A 20,927-nucleotide genomic window follows, 5' to 3' on the forward strand; every position below is an offset into this window, starting at 1 on the left:
AAAACATCACTGCAGCCATACCTCTACCAGTACAGAATACCCTTCTAAACTGGGGGCGGGCAAACTTTGTGGCCCGAGGGCCACATCGGGTTTCTGAAATTGTATAGAGAGCCGATGAGGGGAGGCAGGGTGGCCCGGCCCCCGCTCGCTATCCGGCCCACCCTGCTTCTCACACCCTGACCGCTCCCCCAGGACTCCTGCCCCATCCAACCCTCCCTGTCCCCTGATGGCCCACCCAGAACCCCTGCACCATCCACCCCTCGCTGTCCCCTAACTGCCCCCAGATCCCCCGCCCCTGACTGCCCCCCGCCGCTCCATTCAACCCCCCCTGTTCTCTGCCCTCTGACCACCCCAATCCCTATCCACAGCCCCGCCCCCTGCCCACCACCCCAAACTCCCCTGCCCTCTATCCAAACTCTCTGCCCCCTTACCGTGCCGCCCAGAGCACCGGGACAGGCAGCCATGCCGCCTGGCTGGAGCCAGCCACGCCACTGCGCAGTACAGAGCACCGGGTCAGGCCGCGGCTCTGTAGCTGCGCTGCCTGGCAAGAGCTCGCAGCCCCACCGCCCAGAGCATTGCGTCAGAGGCGCAGAGAGCTGAGGCAGCAGGGGAGGGGCCGGGGGCTAGCCTCCCGGGCAGGAGCTCCTGGGCTGTGCAGGAGGGTCCTGCAGGCCTCATGTGGCCTGCTGCCTGTAGTTTGCCCACCTCTGTTCTAAACTCAAGTCTCCCAACTGTCAGCATTATACCCTATACTGAAACATTTTTGTTATATTGTTTGTATTAGCATAGTGCCTATGAGACCTGGCCCGAGACACCATTGTGTGCTGTACAAACCAGAACAAGGAAAACAGAACCTGCCTCAAAGAGCTTATGTTAGGTTGTAAGCTAAGAGACAACAGATGGAGACACAGACTGCTGGCAAAATACAAGAAAACCAGGAGACGCTACTGGTCAGCATGATAGGCAGTGTTTTGACACAGCAGTGATCTAACTGTTGTCAGTTCTTTTGTAGGCATCACAGAGGGCTTTGAAGGAAGATAATGAGTTAGTTTTGTCAGTGTTTATGGAGTGCTCCTCCCAAGGGTGAGATGCAGCCTGGGAGAAAGCACAAAGGTGCTTGTTTGAAAATGTAACAAGTGGCCAGTGCAGGCTGTCTCGTCATGGGCCGATGGGAGGTGAGAGTTGACTTTCTGATAGATGACAGGTAAGGTGGGCACAGGCTGTGAAAAGCTTTGAAAGTAAAGACAAATAGCTTATGTTTGATGCGATAGAGAAGGGGGAGCCAGTGCAGGGGTTAAAAGGGAGGGGTGACATGGTCAAAGTGGGGGCAAGGAAAGTGATGTTTGCAGCAGTGTTCTGAATGGATATGAGTGGGGCAAGATTGCATTTGTCAAGGCCAAAGAAAAGTATGTTGCAGTAACTGAGATGCAAGATCATGTCCAAACTCTCAACAGTTTTAGCTGTGTGGATAGGAAAGGCCGTATCTTAGAGATATTATGCAAAAAGAATCTTAAGGGAGGACCTAGAGAGAGATCTGAATTGAAGATGATGCCCAGGTTATGGGCCTGAGTGATGTCCAGGATGCTGGTATTGTCAGTGATTGAGAAAGGAGACTGAGGATGGGAGCATGTTGAGCTGGAACGGATGGCAAGATGTCCTTTAGGAGATGTCAGAGAGACAGTCCAAGAATATCTCGAAGTGACTTTGTAGAAGGCTAGTAAATGGAATTGTACAGTTCCATAACTCTTTTAAACTCTTAAAGAAAAAACCCAATCCCACTCTCTCCTAAAAGATGAAACTAGTACTGAAGAAAATATCAATATCCTGTGCAGTGCAAGGCTGTTACTCTTAACGGTCCCATTATTATTTTGGCTGTAATACTCTTTTATATGGGGCAGTTACTATCTGTTGAATAAGTTGTTGGAGTGTTCCTTCTCTTTCTGGGGGACAGATCACCTATGGGGGCACTCTTATGCTTGCTGTTCAGAACATGTGTAAGGGTTTGCAGGATCAGGGCCTAAGTAATTCTAGGAGTTGCAACAGTAGCACAGATAGAGCTGTGTTAGAGACATAAATGCCAAGTAAAGCAACTTTAAAAATAAAAACATGATTCAGAAGTGTCTAGCAAAATCTCATGAAGCTTTCAGGACCTTAGGGATCCAGCCTTTGGCTGGTGTCAGTTACTGCAGGGGTTTGCAGCTTGATCCACAGCATAGCAGAAAGATGACTTTTTGGCATGGAGCAAGAGACTGGTTCTGGCATGGAGGTGGATTGTTAATTGTGGCAACAAGAGCATAATAAATGCGGAAAGAAAAAGTTGCCTAGCAACCATAAGGGCACTAGAAGAATTATCCTTACTGGTGGAAATTTTCTTCACAGTTTAACTGAGATTCTGCAGTACAAGGGGCTTTTTAGTCCCTTAAGCTTGCGCTAAGCTATTTTTTTTTCTATTGATCGTCAAAGTGATGCTTTAGATGATAGGCATTTAAAAAAAAAGTAAGAACTCATTGCTGAGTTTTCTCAATGTACTCTAGATACCAAGAAAGGCAATTGGCTCTCTGCCACTTCAAAGAATGGAAGATTTTGGAAGGCAGCAGGGAATTTCTTGAACTATGAAAAGAAGGAACTGAGCATAATAGAGTCTCAAATAAGGCAGATTTTCAAAAATGATTGAAAGTAGAATTCTTTCCTGGGATCTGGTTCCTAGTTGTTGAAACCATCCAGGGTTTCCTTCAGCCTTTGGGCAGCAGTAAGCCCTCAAGGGGGAGAGCAGGAAGAGGGGTAAGAGCTAGGCAGATGAGAACAAAGTTCTGCTTTTATTCAATATTCCTTAGTTGTTGTTAATAGTAACCTTGTAAATGAGCAAATTTTTTTGGAATGTTCTGGTTAAGTGCCTTCTACCTGAAAATTCAGATCAATTTATTCCTAATCTCTCCTAAATACATAGATAACAGGAGGGAAGCTTAATCAGGGGAGGAAGGAGCACTGGTCTCTTTCTCTGCATTAGCAGGAGACAGGGGGGCTTTAGTGTTTGGAATAATTTGTTTGGTGAAGGTAATTTTAAATTAGAGGGGAACATCTTGTTGAGGAGGGCAATGTATTTGTGTGTGTGTCTCTGGGTTGTTGTTTTTTATTTATTTTTTAACATCATCGCCCCAATTCATAGGGTGTGGTGAAAAGGGTAAAGTGAAGGGGAATGTTTGTTTTTAAACTTCTCATCACTGGAAGAATGGGTGGGTATTTTAAGTGACTCCAGAGGGCCATTGCATCTTCCTCCACCATACTTCAGTACAGTGTAGCCAGTGTGAGGCATTTTGCTTAGGATCAAATTTTCAATAGGATCTCAACCTGGCATCTAAAACTATATCCCCAATATTTATTCACCTGAGTTCTTGTACATAGTCTGAGACCCGGCTTTGCATGTGTATTTGCAACTTTTGCATGAATAGCTGAAAAATGGTGCAAATCACAGTGTGAACACAAAACGTAGATATAATTTTATTATCTGCTTTGGAAAACTTAGCAGTTAATATAAAATGGCAGGCAATAGAGAGCAGTACCTATTTCTGTTCTCTTTAGACTTCTTTGTTACCTGGCTAGGTCAGATTAAATTATTTTGTTTTATTTTAATGTACATGTGTGAAGATTTTGTTTTCATGGACGTGTGTGTGTGCTTTTATAAATTAAAATGTGGTCTTGGTAGGATTTCATGATAATGCTGATACTTTGCTAGGTTTTTTTTATCATAAGAGCAATGGAGCAAATTTTAATGTAATCGGATAGGAAAGAAAACAGAATGACTCTCCATTGAATCTGCAACCTAGATACATTCTTCTTAGCTGACAACTCTGAAGATTTCAAACCCATTTCCATTTATTCTGGTTTTGCAGCTACCCCATTTTCAACTGCTCTGTCACTAACACAGATATATTTAGCTGTCTATAAATAGCCCTAAACAAATTTGCAGACTTTCTCCCTGTCTCCCTTTGTTCTGTTTTTTAGATGTAGTACTTGCTCAATGAACAAAGAGGACCATTACTTACATCTCTCAGAGAGAGAGAGAGAGACCAAATGATGTCAGTTGCTATCTTTTCTCACAGCTGGGTAGTTAGCTTTCTTTTATGTAGGCAGGATGCATTTTTTTTTAAAATGCAAGCTATTTTTTTTCTGTCTAATGCCTCTTCTTTCTGCATGTTGTTTTTATTATATTGTTTCTCGTACAGCACACTGGGAAAAGAAATTTACAGTTTCAATCCCTTCATAGATAAGTAAGGTTAAATGCTTAACCCAGTTTCTGTAGCTTTATGGGGTACATAATCCTTCAGGGCTGGACACTGTACTATATAAATCAATGGGAGTTTTCCTCTTTGACTTTAATGGATGCAGGATCAAGCCCTAGTAAGCCATGTTAGGGCCTGTCTTCACTAGCAACTTTAAAGTGCTGACGCGGCAGCGCTTTAACGTGGCTGTGTAGTCGCGGCACCAGCGGTGGGAGAGAGCTCTCCTAGGGCTATGAAAAAAACCCACCTCCACGAGGGGAATAGCTACCAGTGCCGGGAGCGATTTTGTTTTCATGGTCTGAGACCCGGCTTTGCATGTGTATTTGCAACTTTTGCATGAATAGCTGAAAAATGGTGCAAATCACAGTGTGGCTCCCAGCGCAGGTGCACTGTCTACACTGGTACTTTACAGCGCTGCAACTTGCAGCGCTCCGGAGGGTGTTTTCCCCCCCGCAGCACACTCATGAGCGGGAAAGTTGCAGTGCTGTAAAGTGGCAGTGTAGACAAACCCTTGGACTGGCTGAGCAGCAGGCTGTCTGATCCTTGGGAAGGTATGTGAGAGAGAAGAGAAGGAAGGAACCACGCTCTCTGTGGCTGGGAGATGCGGCACCTTTCACCAGGACTCTTAGGATGAATCTGCAATATGAGCTAGAGAGGTGATTCCCAGAGCCTGCATATGCTCGTGTGAGTATAAATAGCATCATAGCCGTGGTAGCAGTGGCATGGCTGAGCTATGCTGAGTACAACCCCCTGGACCCCCGTGTGTACTTGGCATGGCTAAGTCGGTTGCCATTGCCCGTGCTACCATGGCTACACTACTATTTATGCTCATGCTAGCAGGTGTACACAAGCTGAGAATCACACCCCTAATTTGTTGTGTAGAATGTAGCCTTACTGCTACTAGTTTCATGGCATAAAAGTAAAAATGATCTAGGTTCTTTGCTCCATAGTTGGTAACCAGGCATATATTTTGCTTGTAAAATGCTGCATACAATGGAGTTTTAGATGTATTTATTGCCACTTAGTTTTCATGAACTCTGTACTTCCTTAAAACTAATGAAGCCTGTAGCCTCTCATTGAAGGTCATTTCTCTAGATAGGTTATGCGGGGGATGAAACGGATGAAGTAACACATGCAAATATGTTGGTTTAAAATAAAATGTTAAGAATTGCTTCTGAACTCTTCCCTTCCCTCCACCCCTTCCCGCAGGGCCCTCCTGTAACATTATTTGCCTCTTACCAGTTGAAACCTATGGTAGATATAGAAAAGTAACTGAAAAACAAGCAGATGAGAGAAATTCAAAATCTATACCTTTATTTGACAAGTTAGCATTTCCTATAAACTCAAGATGTCTGTTGAAATACTTTTCATGAGTCAGTTTAGTCACATTGCTGAATTTTTATAACAACAGGAGCTGGTTATGCTTATCATTTCCCCTTATTAACTAATTTCCTCATAGAAACATGAACTCTGTATTTCCACAGATCTTCCCTTACTTTCAAATACATGATTTGAATTCTCTGTGAAGCTGTTTTTGTATTTGTTTGTTAACCACTGGATTGTAACCATTTTGACTCTGTAATAGTGTTACCATTTGAAGTGTTTGAATTCCTGCAACTCAGCTGCTAGAACTGTATTTTCCTTCAACAAAAATCCCCAGTTTACAACTCACCCTGACATGAATGTGTCTCATTCTGAGCAGACTTTAGTGAATCACAGCGCTGCCACTAAGGAAACTGACCTCTGATCTCACTGATTTGTTTTCCGTTTTTAGGTCCTTTCTCACAATTTGTGCACAGTGCTAAATGTTCCACATGACCCAGTGGCCTTGGAAGAGCATTTTCGGGACGATGATGAAGGACCAGTTTCCAATCAGGGTTACATGCCATATTTAAACAAATTCATCTTGGAAAAGGTAAGTTTTTAGTTCTTCTTGTGTTCTCTCTTCAAGTAAGCAGTTTTAGGATTAGATAATAAACTTAGAAATGGACAGGGAGGAAGGGAAACGAAGAAATGCTGATCCTGATTCTGTACATTGGGACATAATGGAGAAATGCTCTGTGCAGAGTTGTATGCCTTAAAATTGCAAGATGCAGTATTATGGTTTGGTTTTTGTTTTGATTTTTTTAACCCCACTGCCTGGGCCACACTTGTGCAAAGACGTGTTCATGTACATAGTGGATCGTGGTTAAAATTATTTTAAAACTTGTAGAACTGTATGTTGACCTATATTATACTATAGTGATATGTAGACTCATTTACAAACAGGAAGGGCAGAAATTCCTTATATCGAAAGAGGGTATTTTAATTTGAAAACCCACAAAAATACTAGTATAGTGGGAGTCAATAGGTGGTACTATTAGTTTTAAAAGTTCTTTCTCGTAGTGCACAAGTGTCGTTCGTTCTTTGAAGAAATGCACTGTTAGTTCTGTGATGTATTTTCTTTTTTGGGGGAACTCTGGCGAGCAACAAGGTTTGCTCTCTACCTTAATCTATCTAACTAGAGGCAATTCTTGAGGCAGAGTTGCCCTCTGGGAACTGGGCATTAGTGTTTGGTCAGAAATTCCAAAAGAGGGAGTTGTCTGTGTGCCGTTTGTGACCACCTCTGTTCAAGGCATGGTGTATGAAAGTGTAAAATAAACAGCAATAAGACTATTCCCAGTTTCCCCATCACTGATTTCTCCTCCAGTGAGAAGCTGACCTGCAAGGCCCCAAAATTTGCTACCCCTTTGCAGAGGGGTGACAATAGCTATGCAGATAGTGGCCCCCTTTTTATAGCATTAATGAGTTCCGCCTAATGGAGTCCTGTACCAAGGAATAGCTGGAAAGTTTTGTGCAGCATCATGTGTCACACTTTGTGCAAATTATTTAAGGAACCAATTTGTCTTTAATGATAAACTTAAAAGTAGCATATGCATTTAATACTGGTGAGCATTACAGAGCTTTGAGGTGCATAACTCCTGGCAGGTCTGGTTGAGGTATCACCAGCAGTGAAGTTAAGCCTCATCAGGAATGCTGGAAACTCCCTAGAAGTAGGGGGACCACCGGTGCCCAAACTGTGGCCTCCGTCCCTCCGCTGGCCCCGTGCCCACTCCACTTCTTTCCCCCCAAGGCCACTCACTCCTCATTGTCTGCTCCTCCTTAAGGCAGGTAAAAAATTTAAAAATGATGGGGCCCAGGCCCTCTAGGCCCCTCTTTCTGGCACCACTGAGCCTCATCCCTTTCTTTAGTTTTAACCAGTCAGCCCCCGCTATCTCTCTGGACTTTAGTTCTCCCACAGATTCCACACTCTTCCCTCCTTTTGTGTGTGTGTGTGTGTGTGTGGGGTGATGGTGGTGGGTTTTTGGTGTGTTAGCCATTGAAGCACTCGGTACATCATGATGCTGATGTATCTGTTACTTTCTTGGCCATTCTGTGGTGAAGCATTCTGCAGTGTTAACTTGTAAACGTGGAAGCATTTTAGTTTAAAGAGACTGTTTGTTTATTCTGAAATACAAAAAATCCATCAAATTTTCCTACCAAATCTTCCAAAGAAAGAAAGGGCCTTATTTTTCCCAAAAAAGAAAGAGCCTCAACTGGGTGGAGAGCCTGAACTGTAGTCCCAACTTTTTACAAATGCCTTTCACAGGCAGTATCAAGTCATTAAGCCAGTTGTCATCTGCAATGCACTGTCATAGAGAGAATAGAAAAAAGGGAAATGAAAAGCCACCTAAGTGCTTACATGAAATATGCTTTCATTTAAAAAAGTGTGCATAAGAGGAGTTGGCACTTTGGGGGAGGAGGGAAGGAGTACCTGCGCTATTACCATTTAATAGAACTTTAATTTGCAAAACTTTTTCATCTTAAAAGGAAAAAGTTGAGAAACCCGGGTTAAATTGCCCAGAATCTCTTGCTTTGTAATGCTAATTAAATGTCAGATATTTGAAAATGCTTGTATCTTAGATACAAATTAAAAGGGTTTTTTTATGCTGCTTGAGAAACTTCTGTTGTTCCTTTTTTAAGATCTGAATTATGCATTGCTGCATATACAAAGCTGTCTTTGTGGACAGTAAAAATCTTCATTGTACCCTGTTTTCTTTGGCAGTTTAGGAGGTATTTATGAACAAGTGTCAGAAGAGAAGAGAGATGCACTGGGTGAAGGCACGGATGCGTGCCATTTTTCCCTTGGAAAAATGAATTTTTGCTTTTCCCCATTTCAGTAATTTGTGCCTTAGTTTGGATGATCTTAGAACAAGTGAACAAATACCTATCCAGGATTTCCCCCCAAATCTGTATTCCTAAACAAAAATATTCACATATTAAACACTGCATGATCAAGTCCTTAGCGCATTATTCCTTATGGTACTCCCACTTATTCCAAAGGACACTCTGTTGATTTCCAGACATGCAGTTTCCTATGAATTCTTTCTGTGGGGTGATGGTATAACTGTCTTCCTGTTGTCTTCAATGAGAACGGAAGCAGCCTATTGTGAGGGAGTTCTTAAACTCACAGGGTATTTTGCTTTTTGAAAATTACCCAAACTCTCTCCTTTTATTTAAAATAATAAATCCTTGCATTTGGATTTTAATAAGATTCAGCATTTCTTAGAAAGTAAACATTGGTATTAGTATATGGCAAAGATGCTCTTGTGTTTTAGAAGGCCTTTAGACTAAAATTAATTATCAGCTTGTTTTTACTGGAAATTAGAAAGAAGCTTTTGCATTAGTTTTGTAGCATAGTGTATGGTTTCTCAGTGTTCACAAACTATCCAAATCATTTTTATTTTCAGCAAACATGCCAATCTGTATAGAAAAATCACTTTGAGGTGCCAAAGCAACAACTCATATTATCCTGCCTCACTTCTAGAGTAAATCTTATTGAGAAAACTGTTCAAGCTTTTAAAATCTTTCTTCTTCTATTCCTCAGTGTAAATGAATTATTTATCTAGAGTACTAGGGAATGAGTTGCCCTGCAACAAAGTCTCCATTGTTGAATTAGAGAAGCATGGAGAAATGCCCAGGTTGGCAATTTGATGAAGGAAGCAAGTAGCAACAAACTTTCTTTATTGGTATATGGAATTAGTATTACTAATACCTCCACTTATAATATTTTCATTATACCACCCTTATAGTTCCCCGGCAGATGTCTTGATGCTTTTGCATTTCAGATGTCTTCAGTTCAACATGCTTCCTCTTTATTTATATTTATTTCTGTTGCCCTAAAAATAAAGAGAGAGAGAGAGAAATATGAATCTTGCCAGTCTGATTTTTTCATACTCTGTTTTTTATTTCTCTGCTTTTTATGCACTTATTATTGAGTTGTCAGTAATATGTCACATGGATATCAGCCAAAATTATAATAGAAGAGTTACATAAAATTGTGACATAAAATCACACTTCCTTTCACTTATGCTGGTGGTAGCATTTTACACCCCGCTTTTCATATGTCAATTTGCAAGCTAGTGAAGAATCAGACCCATAAATTCCAAGTTCTTTCAACTCCTTGGGGACTGTCTTTGTGTCTTGTAAAGCTCCAGGCAGGCTGCTGAATTTCTGTACTTAGTTGCACTTAAGGCTGTTTTGTTTGGTCAAATGCTGTTAGTGGGATATAGTGGTGGTGGTGGTTTTGTTTTATATACCAAGAAAACAAACAACAATCCTACAGGATTCAGAGACTTAAATCTTTTGTAGTTACAGTGTAAAATTTCTTTGGGAGGAGATGGAGGTGTTCTGTATTTTTTATTATTATTATTATACTTCATTGTTTCAAGTAAGAGAGTGCTTTTTCAACTTCTCTTTTAGTTCATCTTGTATCTTCCTTTGCACAAAAGCACAAATCAATAATCTGATAGTTTCTTTATGGTTAATAGCATAGAATAGTACAGAAGTTTCCAAGCAAAATGGTGACTTGAAGTAGATTGCACATGCTCCATAGAGAGTAGAGTAAAAAGCATATACTGGTGTATGGTGTAAATGTTGTTGTTAAAACTAACGTTAATCTTTAAGAACGTGTTTGTTAGGATTCTACATTATTCAGAGAGGTCACAAGCAGGATGAAACTCCTATAAAAATGTATGAATAAAATTCAAGATCAGACTCCATCTGGGTTTAAATATTTTTACAATATTTTGGAGTCCAGTCAAGTCAGTTTCACTATTAGTATTTTTAAAGCTAATTTTGCAACTTCTTTTAAATTAAAAATCCAGGATGGCCTCTGCTTCTGTCTGATTTTATAAATGGATATTTGTTTATGTCACAATAAGCAGCTTGTGTGTGTTTATTACTGATTTCTGTCCATTTGCCTGCAGTTATTCCTATTCAGGATTAATGGGACTATGCAGGCATATCCAGATGAAGGTGGTTGGGGCTCAGTGGGGTGTGTGTATCTGGCTATGGGGGAATGGGGCTCAATGAGGGGCTCTGGGTGTGTGGGGCTCCCCACATTTTTTGTACGTTACAAAAAAGCAAGAGAAATCCCATTACAATGCAAAATGTGTCTTTAACTTCTGTGTAGACCAAGAAACAGCATTACAAAGCTGTAGAGTTATGAGTGATGGAGTATGTTTTAAATCTAACACGAGTGAGTGCATAAAATTATTATAGTATGGGAAAAATCTTCAACATCTGGAAATCATTCACAAATTATATACACATGTACAGGACGATGAAGAAACTGGAAATTTTCAAAGTTATGTCAAAATAATGAAAAATGTGAGAGTTTAGGAGAAAATTACAGGGGTATGTAAGCGTTGTATGTTCAAAAATAAGTGATTGCATGTGATTATGAATGATCGTGATTATTACTTTATTACAATAGCAGCACATTTAATATAATAAAATAGTAAAATATGTTACAACAAACCTTTCACAGTTACTCTTCTGTACATAGCTTTTAGATTTTTTATGATGATGATGTCTGGATTCACTCCATCTGAGTAACTCAGCATAACATAAGGATAGTTGCAGTTAAGAAGGTGATAGTTATACAGGTTTAGCGGTGTGTTTTAACTAGGCCACTAGAGTAAATATGAAATATGGTGAATTCTCCTTCACTGACAATTTTAAATATGCTTTAATTCAATCAGAAACTGTGGGCTTGAAGCTGGTTTTACTGGATAAGATTCCAAGACCAGTGTCATGCAGGAGATCAGACTAGATGACCTTACTGGTTCCTTTGGGCCTTAAAGTTTCTGAATTTATTAATTAGAATTTTCTTGGTCCTTTAGTGTCATTTGATCAATACATTCTCACTTATGTTTATCTGTACAATGTCCTGTGCTGTTTAATGTAGATTATTTTTTTTTCATTTCTTTCTTTTTAGGTTCAAGGGAACTTTGACAAAGTTGAGTTCAATAGGATGTGCTGGACTCTCTGCTTCAAAAAGAACCTCACTAAAAGTCCTCTGTTCATTAGTGATGAAGATGCCTTTAAAGTTTGGGTTATTTTCAATTTTTTATCTGAGGACAAATACCCATTGGTCATTGTACCTGAGGAGGTAAGAAACAGTGATTTGAACTGCTTAATAACACGTGTTCCTTCAGTGACCAAATTCACCTCTGTTGCTGGTACCGTAGAACATCAGAGATGCAAACACCTCGGGAACGGAGGTGTTCATAACTCTGAAATGTTCGTGACTCTGAACAAAACGTTATGGTTGTTCATTCAGAAGTTTACAACTGAACATTGACTTACTACAGCTTTGAAACTTTACTATGCAGAAGAAAAATGCTGCTTTCCCTTTTTATATATATTTTTTAATTTATGTTTAACACAGGACTGGACTGTATTCTCTCTCTTTTTTTTTTTTGGTTTCTGCTGATGCCTGGTTACATACTTCCAGTCACAGGCGCCAACTTTTGTCAGCGCCAGTGGGTGCTCGTGCCCCGCCCCCACCCCGCTCCAACTCCGCCTCTCCCTGCCCCTATTGGATCCCTCCCTAAATCCCTGCCCCAGCCCTGCCCCAGCTCAAGTGACCAGAGAGATTGAAGTGTTCTCCGACTGGTTTATGAATGTTATAATTCTTGACATCTGATTTGTGTCCATCTATTCTTTTACTTAGAGACTGTCCGGTTTGACCAATGTACATGGCAGAGGGGCATTGCTGGCACTTGATGGCATATATCACATTGGTAGATGTGCAGGTGAACGAGCCTCTGATAGTGTGGCTGATGTGATTAGGCCCTATGATGGTGTCCCCTGAATAGATATGTGGACACAGTTGGCAACGGGTTTTGTTGCAAGGATAGGTTCCTGGGTTAGTGGTTCTGTTGTGTGGTGTGTGGTTGCTAGTGAGTATTTGCTTCAGGTTGGGGGGCTGTCTGTAAGCAAGGACTGGCCTGTCTCCCAAGATCTGTGAGAGTGATGGGTCGTCCTTCAGGATAGGTTGTAGATCCTTGATGATGTGCTCAAGAGGTTTTATTTGGGGGCTGAAGGTGATGGCTAGTAGCGTTCTGTTATTTTCTTTGTTGGGCCTGTCCTGTAGTAGGTGACTTCTTGGTACTCTTCTGGCTCTGTCAATCTGTTTCTTCACTTCAGCAGTTGGGTATTGCAGTTGTAAGAACGTTTGATAGAGATCTTGTAGGTTTTTGTCTCTGTCTGAGGGATTGGAGCAAATGTGGTTGTATCGTAGAGCTTGGCTGTAGACAATGGATCGTGTGGTGTGGTTGGATGAAAGCTGGAGGCATGTAGGTAAGCACAGTGGTCAGTAGGTTTCTGGTATAGGGTGATGTTTATGTGACGATCGCTTATTAGCACCATAGGGTCCAGGAAGTGGATCTCTTGTGTGGACTGGTCCAGGCTGAGGTTGATGGTGGGATGGAAATTGTTGAAATCATGGTGGAATTCCTCAAGGGCTTCTTTTCCATGGGTCCAGATGATGAAGATGTCATCAGTGTAGCGTCTGTCTTCAAAATAGCATCTGTCTTTAAAATAGCAGGAGTACTGGATGGTTCCCGGTAAACAAGGGCTTAACTTCAGCTCAGCTCTCTCTTCTCGCTGCACATGTGCTGAGGGACAGGCTATAAGAATGACTCCCTGACTGGACAGAGAGGAAAGGTTGCTTTTGGAAAGGAGGGTTCCACACCCAGGGCTCATGGTACTGGACTGAGCCCCTAGATGTGAAGTTTATTTTTTCTAAAAAGAAAAGGAGTACTTGTGGCACCTTAGAGACTAACCAATTTATCTGAGCATGAGCTTTCGTGAGCTACAGCTCACTTCATCGGATGCATGCCGTGGAAACTGTAGCAGACTTTATATATACACAGAGAATATGAAAAAATACCTCCTCCCACCCCACTGTCCAGCTGGTAATAGCTTATCTAAAGTGATCATCAGGTGGGCCATTTCCAGCACAAATCCAGGTTTTCTCACCCTCCACCCCCCCACACAAATTCACTCTCCTGCTGGTGATAGCCCATCCAAAGTGACAACTCTTTACGCAATGTGCATGATAATAAAGTTGGGCCATTTCCTGCACAAATCCAGGTTCTCTCACCCCCTCACCCCCCTCCCAAAAACCACACACACAAACTCACTATCCTGCTGGTAATAGCTCATCCAAAGTGACCATTCTCCCTACAATGTGCATAATTAAGGTGGGCCATTTCCAGCACAAATCCAGGTTTTCTCACATCCCCCCCACCCCCATACACACACAAACTCACTCTCCTGCTGGTAATAGCTCATCCAAACTGACCACTCTCCAAGTTTAAATCCAAGTTAAACCAGAACATCTGGGGGGGGGTAGGAAAAAACAAGAGGAAATAGGCTACCTTGCATAATGACTTAGCCACGCCCAGTTTCTATTTAAGCCTAAATTAATAGTATCCAATTTGCAAATGAATTCCAATTCAGCAGTTTCTCGCTGGAGTCTGGATTTGAAGTTTTTTTGTTTTAAGATAGTGACCTTCATGTCTGTGATTGCGTGACCAGAGAGATTGAAGTGTTCTCCGACTGGTTTATGAATGTTATAATTCTTGACATCTGATTTGTGTCCATTTATTCTTCTGTTAACTCTTTTATTTTCTTCTTGCAAATACACACTCTAACCTTCAAAAAATTTCAATCTTGAGAATCAGACCTTGTTTATTTTGTGTGTGTGGTGTTTAACCACTGCACCTGTTCACATGTGGGTTAAGTTGAATTTCTCAGAACCACTCACAAAGTCTCACTCTGAAGAAAACTTCTCGTATTTCTATCCCAGTGTTGTAATGATTTAGAAGACTCCGATTTTTTCTTTCCCTCTGTCCCCATGTCAGAGAGCAGAAGTTTGAAGATTTTCGCAAACCACCTTGTTTTAGTTAAAAAAAAAAAAAAAAAAAAAAAAAAAAAAAAAAAAATCTGCTTGAAACAGTGGCTGGTTGCTGTAGAAGCAGAGTTGTGCTGTGAATGAAGCACCGGAGATGAATTGCCTGTAATTTAAGAACTTGAATAACTATGGCCAGGTGTCAGAGTAGCAGCCGTGTTAGTCTGTATTCGCAAAAAGAAAAGGAGGACTTGTGGCACCTTAGAGACTAACCAATTTATTTGAGCATAAGCTTTCGTGAGCTACATGTATCCGATGAAGTGAGCTGCAGCTCACGAAAGCTCATGCTCAAATAAATTGGTTAGTCTCTAAGGTGCCACACGTCCTCCTTTTCTTCTAGCCAGGTGTCTCACTTAAACTAGAACAGAATTTTTAAAAGGTAACAAGTAGGCGCTTATTCCATGGAGAAGAGGAAAGGCATACTCTGGCAGCTCCTGTATGACACTATATAAAATCCAGTTGAATGCACTGCAGTCAGTATGACTCTCTTCGGCACTTTGGGGGCTTTGCCAACAAATGTTTAGAGTCAAGGATCAAAACAGGGTGATTCAAATTCCACAACATCACAAATAAAAATGAATGTAAATTGTTTATTATGCTAAGTGGATTGCGTGTTCAAACTGTGTGATGAATGCTCCTTATTTACTGACACATTTACTTCACGCATGTATCAATCAAAGACCATTTTATTCATAAAAAATATTGATTGATTCTCCTCAGTTTTATCCTGAGGAGTGTGGTTTTTTTTTAAAATTTTTTTTACACTGGTGCAAACTTCAGTGATTCCTGATTCTCACTGGTGTGAGATTAGAAGCAGGCCCCCTTTTCTTTACACCACATTCTTTCTGAATACAGCAATGTCACTTGGTGTAGTACGGGAGAGAGTCTTTGTGTCTATTCTCCCTGGATAAACATTGCCTCATCAACATAAAATGAACCTCTGTGTTTTGCCAGGGCAGTTTATTTAGCTGCAGGACACTTTCACCCTGTGACAATGTTTTGCTGGGGCTTGGTGGTGTCGGGGCCAGAACTTATGGGGTTCTTTCTCTATTTTTCTCTCGAAGTTTGGCATACCTGGCAGTGACTGTTTTGTAAGCCAAGGAGTGAGTCAGTATTGGTAAGGGTCACTCAAGAGCAACGCATGATTCTCTCCCTCCCCAGAAGGTGCTCTGAGCCCCTAATGAACTGTAGAACTTGGGACACAGATCAGATCCCTTATCTAGTGCTTGTTTGTGCTGGCTGCTAGACAGCCTGGCTGGTCTGAGAGTAAACATTTGGCATCTTGCTATCTGATACTATCATTAGAAGCGTCAGAGCCCCAGTGCTAAGGTGTATACTTTTCTCTCCTCTGAAATCTCATGCTACTACAAACATCTGTTGCCGAGTGCATAACCACAATATTCCTGAGACTGCCAGGCAGGCTGCATCATCAGCTCCAAAGCTAATGTGCAAACGACATACTCCAGATTTTGGGTCCTTTTCGTAGACAGTCTTTGTTCATTTCCTCTCCCCACAGTCATATCTTTCATTCAGGAAAAAGTGCGGCATGTCAGTTAGTATCTCTCATTTTCACTCTTGATTTGATTTATCATCTTTTAGAGCGGACACCGTCTGCATCTTCTTTGTTATTGCAAAGTGTTTTAAGTTTCATATGGTTTAAAGAAAGTTTGTAAAGTTATTTGCAATGTTGTTGCAGCTATATTGGTCCCAGGATATTAGAGAGACAAGTTGGATTAGGTTTCAGAGTAGCAGCTGTGTTAGTCTGTATTCGCAAAAAGAAAAGGAGTACTTGTGACACCTTAGAGACTAACCAATTTATTTGAGCATAAGCTTTCGTGAGCTACAGCTCACTTCAGTAAGAGCTCCATGTAAGCTCGAAAGCGTCTCCCTTTCACCAACAGAAGTTGGTCCAGTAAAAGACATTACCTCACCCACCTTGTCTTTATTAAGTCATTTGAACTACTCTGTTCTTATCATGCACAATGCATGTATTCTTTCTTTCTTTAACTCTTCACTTTGGGTCAATGCAAGTAATGTAATTTACCACAAGTAACCAGTCCAATAGAAGTGCTGTGTCCTATTTGACACTATTCTTTGTTTGCTTTGCATCTATCAGTGTAGAGTTCTCTGTCTTCCTGAAAGATTGGTTTTAAAAACAAATGTATTCTGAACCAAGAAATCCAAGAAATAAAATGAAACAACTTTCAACTTATATTAGAGTTTTGTTTTGTTTTAGCTTTATGGACTTTTGATATTTTTACCTTTTTAAATACTTCACATCTAAAATCCTGATGAGTTCTCCTAAGCATTCTTTAATACAAACTTGTTGATGTCTCTTCAGGAAGGGAGGCCTTATTTTTTTTTTTTTTGAGTTGGAAATCTCTCGCTATTTTAAGTAGCTTCTTTTACTTCCATAGTAATATTTAACATGACAGCTAATCAAGCTGTTTGTTTTTTGAAACACATACCACCTCACTTTGCTTTAGGTTCTGTTTTATAATGGAGAAGAATGATTAATCCATCACAGTACAGTCTTTTCCCCTATTTTCTGCTGTTGAGTATAATAAGAGGTTTGCTTATCAGGTGTAGTGTTACTTAAAGTGCTTGTTTGTAAGTTACAGTGCAGTTTTGGAATAAAATGGATAGACTGTTGTGAACCTTCACAGCATTTCATTACAGCCTACCAGTGATTTATTTGTAAGAAGGGTGATTTACCATTGTAATCATTCACTATAACTTTGCAGCCAGGGAATTTTGTTTTCCCCATCTCTCTGTTTCTATGGCTTGCATTATCATTTAAGTATAGTATAACACACTATCTTCCACAGTCTCCAGCTCTGAGTCCTTTGTGTGACCTCCAGCCCTCTCTCCACACTCCAACTCCCACAGCAGTTTCATAAATTGGTGGGGAAATTTGGCCCAGTGCCTATAGATAAAAAGGCTGGTCACTTCAAAATTCCTGCTGTTCATCACACATTTTAGATCTTTCTACATTGTTGACGATCAGAAGATCTGACTGTTAGAAAGGAATGGAAAGAAGCTTCTTGGATATCTAATGACTGCAGTGGACCAGTTTTTGTACAAAACCTGGGTGAACATGTGGAAAATATTTGAAGAGTCCTAGGTTCCAGGCGAGCTAGCCGACTGAATGTTATGTTCCCATTCTCTGGTTTGGATGGGTGCCCTCTCAACTAATCTATTCTCCTCTGTTGCCAACTCTTCAGAAGTGTGGAGAGTAGCAAGTGAGAGTAAAGGAGGACTGAAGTGCTCCAGAAGTAGTCCAAGGGGTGAGTGGCGGTCTGTGTGATATGCTTCCCCTTCCTGGGTCAGGAGGAGAATATTGGGTATTGGTGGGATGGAGCTGTTCAGTATGGCATACTCCCCTCCACAACCAGTAGATTTCTGTGTAGTAATGCTGCCAAAGAATGATTCCCCCGCCTCTGCAGTTTTTAAACCCTCCTCAGAGAGAGTGGCTGGGTTAGCATACATCCATAGGACAGCTAGAAAGCAGCAGCATGTCTGCTTGTGGGGGAGATGCATAAGAGGGCGTGCTCTTATGGATGGCCCAGAATTCACAGGGATGGAGCATATTTTGCCACTGAACTCTGAGCATAGTGCATTTAAAGGGTTCTGCCCTCTGCCACCTCCACGGTTCCACAAACTCCTCCTCCTGGCGAGGAGAATATGTTTGGGTTTGTGCAGCTTGAAAGCCACTGGCACTTTGCCTTCCTTTTTGTGATGGACTGTCCTAGGCCTAGGACTTGTCTGAAATTTTCTCACAAGGGTGATTGAGCCTGTTTATGCACTCACTAATTTTGCACCTATGTAATTCCATCGATTTAAATGGAGTCTCACCTTAGTTGCAACAGTCTGAATGAAGAATCAGGACCACTAACTTCCTGGCTTGTTAATGTTTTGTACATATGCTGCTGTGTTGATCTAATGATAATAGAAAGCTAATATGTCTTTAATGGACTTCTACTGGAGGGTGGGAAAGGACATGGTCTCTTACAAAGGGATTAGCAGAATAAATCTATTGAAGAACCACTTCCTTAATGTATTCTCCTGGTGACTGGGGAGGTTGGAGGGAGATTCTAATTCTGGGAAAGTAGGCATGCTCTCACTTGACAGTAAAAGCGGCAAAGAGTCCTGTGACACCTTATAGACTAACAGACGTATTGGAGCATGAGCTTTCGTGGGTGAAAACCGATGAAGTGGGTTTTCACCCACGAAAGCTCATGCTCCAATACATCTGTTAGTTTATAAGGTGCCACAGGACTCTTTGCTGCTGTTACAGATCCAGACTAACACGGCTACCCCTCTGAAACTTGACAGTAAGAATCTTTGTAGTACAAAAAACAAAATGATCCTGTTACTGACATGTAAGCTTTTCCTGGAAGGGAAAGGATAAATCTGAGAAGAGTGGTTGTCCCAAACTGTGCCTTACTGTTGTTGTCTCTGCCTGTTTTAAAGAGAGCTAGATTGGAAAGCGCATCTCTCTGGATTAGTGAAATAATTAGTCAGAAATAGCCTTGTCTTCTCTTATGGCAGAAAAGCTTTGAAAAGGAGGTAGGTACTGCAGGGCGCTCTGAAAATTGTCTAGCCATGTTGTATGGCATACTGTCTCCTCTACTACCTCATTCCTGCTAGGCACCCAACAGCATTCTCTCCAGCTCTCACAGATGTCTTCCTTGCTTTTATTAGCACCTAGTCGGATGGGGGAGGGATAACTGAAATAGAAGGGTGGAGGAGAGAATTGTAATCATAAGCAAAACATTTCCAGCTGCATCTCCAATTTTGAATATTGCTTTCACTGCCCTTCTTATCTGTTAGACTTGGTGGTATGTCTCACTGTTCTTTAACTGAAACGTGTTTTATCTTTAAAAAAGATTTCCAAACGTTTCCCCCTTCCTCTGTTTCAGCACACGTGGCTGTTACCTTGGAAATTCTTTATCATCTAAGTCCATGGTGTGTGGTTAGTAAACCGCCATATTCTTGGGCCATCCTTAATAATGAAATGTGCCGAGCTGTGTAATGCGAATCAGTATATAGTGGTGTATTGTGTTCAATAAACACTTGAAAATTTTAAAAATAAAGCAAATAGACTTTTTATTTTTATTTAAATGTTCCGAGACCCTGTTTAGGGCCAAATTGTGGATGTAATTACACTGTTTTAAGCTAAAAAATTTTCTAAATCTGCTTTGCTTCAGAGCAAACGTGTGGAGATGATGCCTGCAGTATGGTGAGTAGCATTATGAAGCACTGTGCTCTGCTCTGTCTAATATCAATACCAGTTGCAATGAAAAAGTGTTCTATGGCAACTCTTCTCTGACGAGCTATTTCGGTAAACTGCAAAACAGAAATGGCTTCATCTTTGTATGTCCTTGCCTCATTTTTCTTCTAAAAATGATATAGTTTCATGACTGAACTAGGAGTGTGAATGGAGTTGCATGTTAGTGATTCTGAAAAACTGCTTGGAGAAAGCATTTTTGACTACCAAAGTTACACTAGCTCTTAATGTAATGGCTTCTGTCTTTCCAGACATGCCAGGGGTTGAACCAGGGATCTCCAGAGCTAAAATCTTGAGCTTCTACAGCTTGAGCTAAAGAGACAAGGCTCTTTAGTGGGGGCTGTAACAGTCTCTCATGCCCTGAGTGTTGGGAACAGAGGGGAACATGTATCACATGCTCACTCATAGGTTACATTAATTCTTCCATTTAGAAACCACAGTTTTCTTGCTTCTTGAAAAGAACAAGGATAAGATTCAGAGTAGCTGATTTCTCATCTGGTTCACCATATAAGTACAGGTCCTATCTTGAGGTGCATCTTCACAACTTATATCAAATTATTAATTAAATTAGTTTAATTTTGAAGAGAGTAGATAATGGTTCGCATTGGATGATAAGCACAGTCTTTGTACTCTGTTTACCCAAATAGCTGTATGAGCTAAAGTAACATAAATATTTGTGTGGGGATTTTTGTGTAGGGTAGGAAGGAAGAATATTTGCCCAGAAGGGGACTTGGATTGCTTAAGAGATGGTAGTGGAATATAGAGCTTTTCATCTGTCGGCTGACTGTTCAAACTCTGCCCAGGTGTGTAGCAGACTGGCAGTTATTGTTTCAGGGTTCTTTGGGCATCTGTGAAACGAGTCCAGTGATCAGATTCCACAAAAACCACCACTACAAGTGAAACCCTTGTTATCAGTCTCAGCAGAGAGGCCAAGGGGCTAATGGAAATGAAGCAAGAGCTACCCACCTAAACCCTGGTGATCTCTCTGGAGCAGGGTTGAATCACTTTGAGCACTGGGGAAATGATGAGGTGATAGCACCATTGTCATGGGTCATAGTTGCTCTTGGGTACCTTA

The 20,927-nt window shown here is 41.1% G+C and overlaps 1 protein-coding gene across 3 annotated transcripts in view; it reads left to right on the top strand.

Moving 5' to 3' along the window:
- The window catches only part of SWAP70 (switching B cell complex subunit SWAP70), a 56,497-nt gene that overhangs the window by 3,701 nt on the left and 31,869 nt on the right, over window positions 1–20,927 (top strand). Inside the window, exons 1-3 of one of the 3 annotated variants that reach the window (XM_073347551.2) lie at window positions 928–1,204; window positions 6,055–6,195; window positions 11,581–11,754. In XM_073347551.2, the coding sequence (XP_073203652.2) occupies window positions 6,163–6,195; window positions 11,581–11,754 (207 nt within the window). In that variant the 5' untranslated portion in view covers window positions 928–1,204; window positions 6,055–6,162. Of the gene's footprint in view, window positions 1–927; window positions 1,205–2,649; window positions 2,782–6,054; window positions 6,196–11,580; window positions 11,755–20,927 lie in introns of those variants that run through there. The other 2 variants (XM_073347552.2, XM_073347550.2) reach the window with 2 other exon arrangements.

The sequence above is a fragment of the Lepidochelys kempii genome, chromosome 6 (assembly GCF_965140285.1).
Source record: "Lepidochelys kempii isolate rLepKem1 chromosome 6, rLepKem1.hap1, whole genome shotgun sequence".
NCBI lineage: Eukaryota > Metazoa > Chordata > Testudines > Cheloniidae > Lepidochelys > Lepidochelys kempii.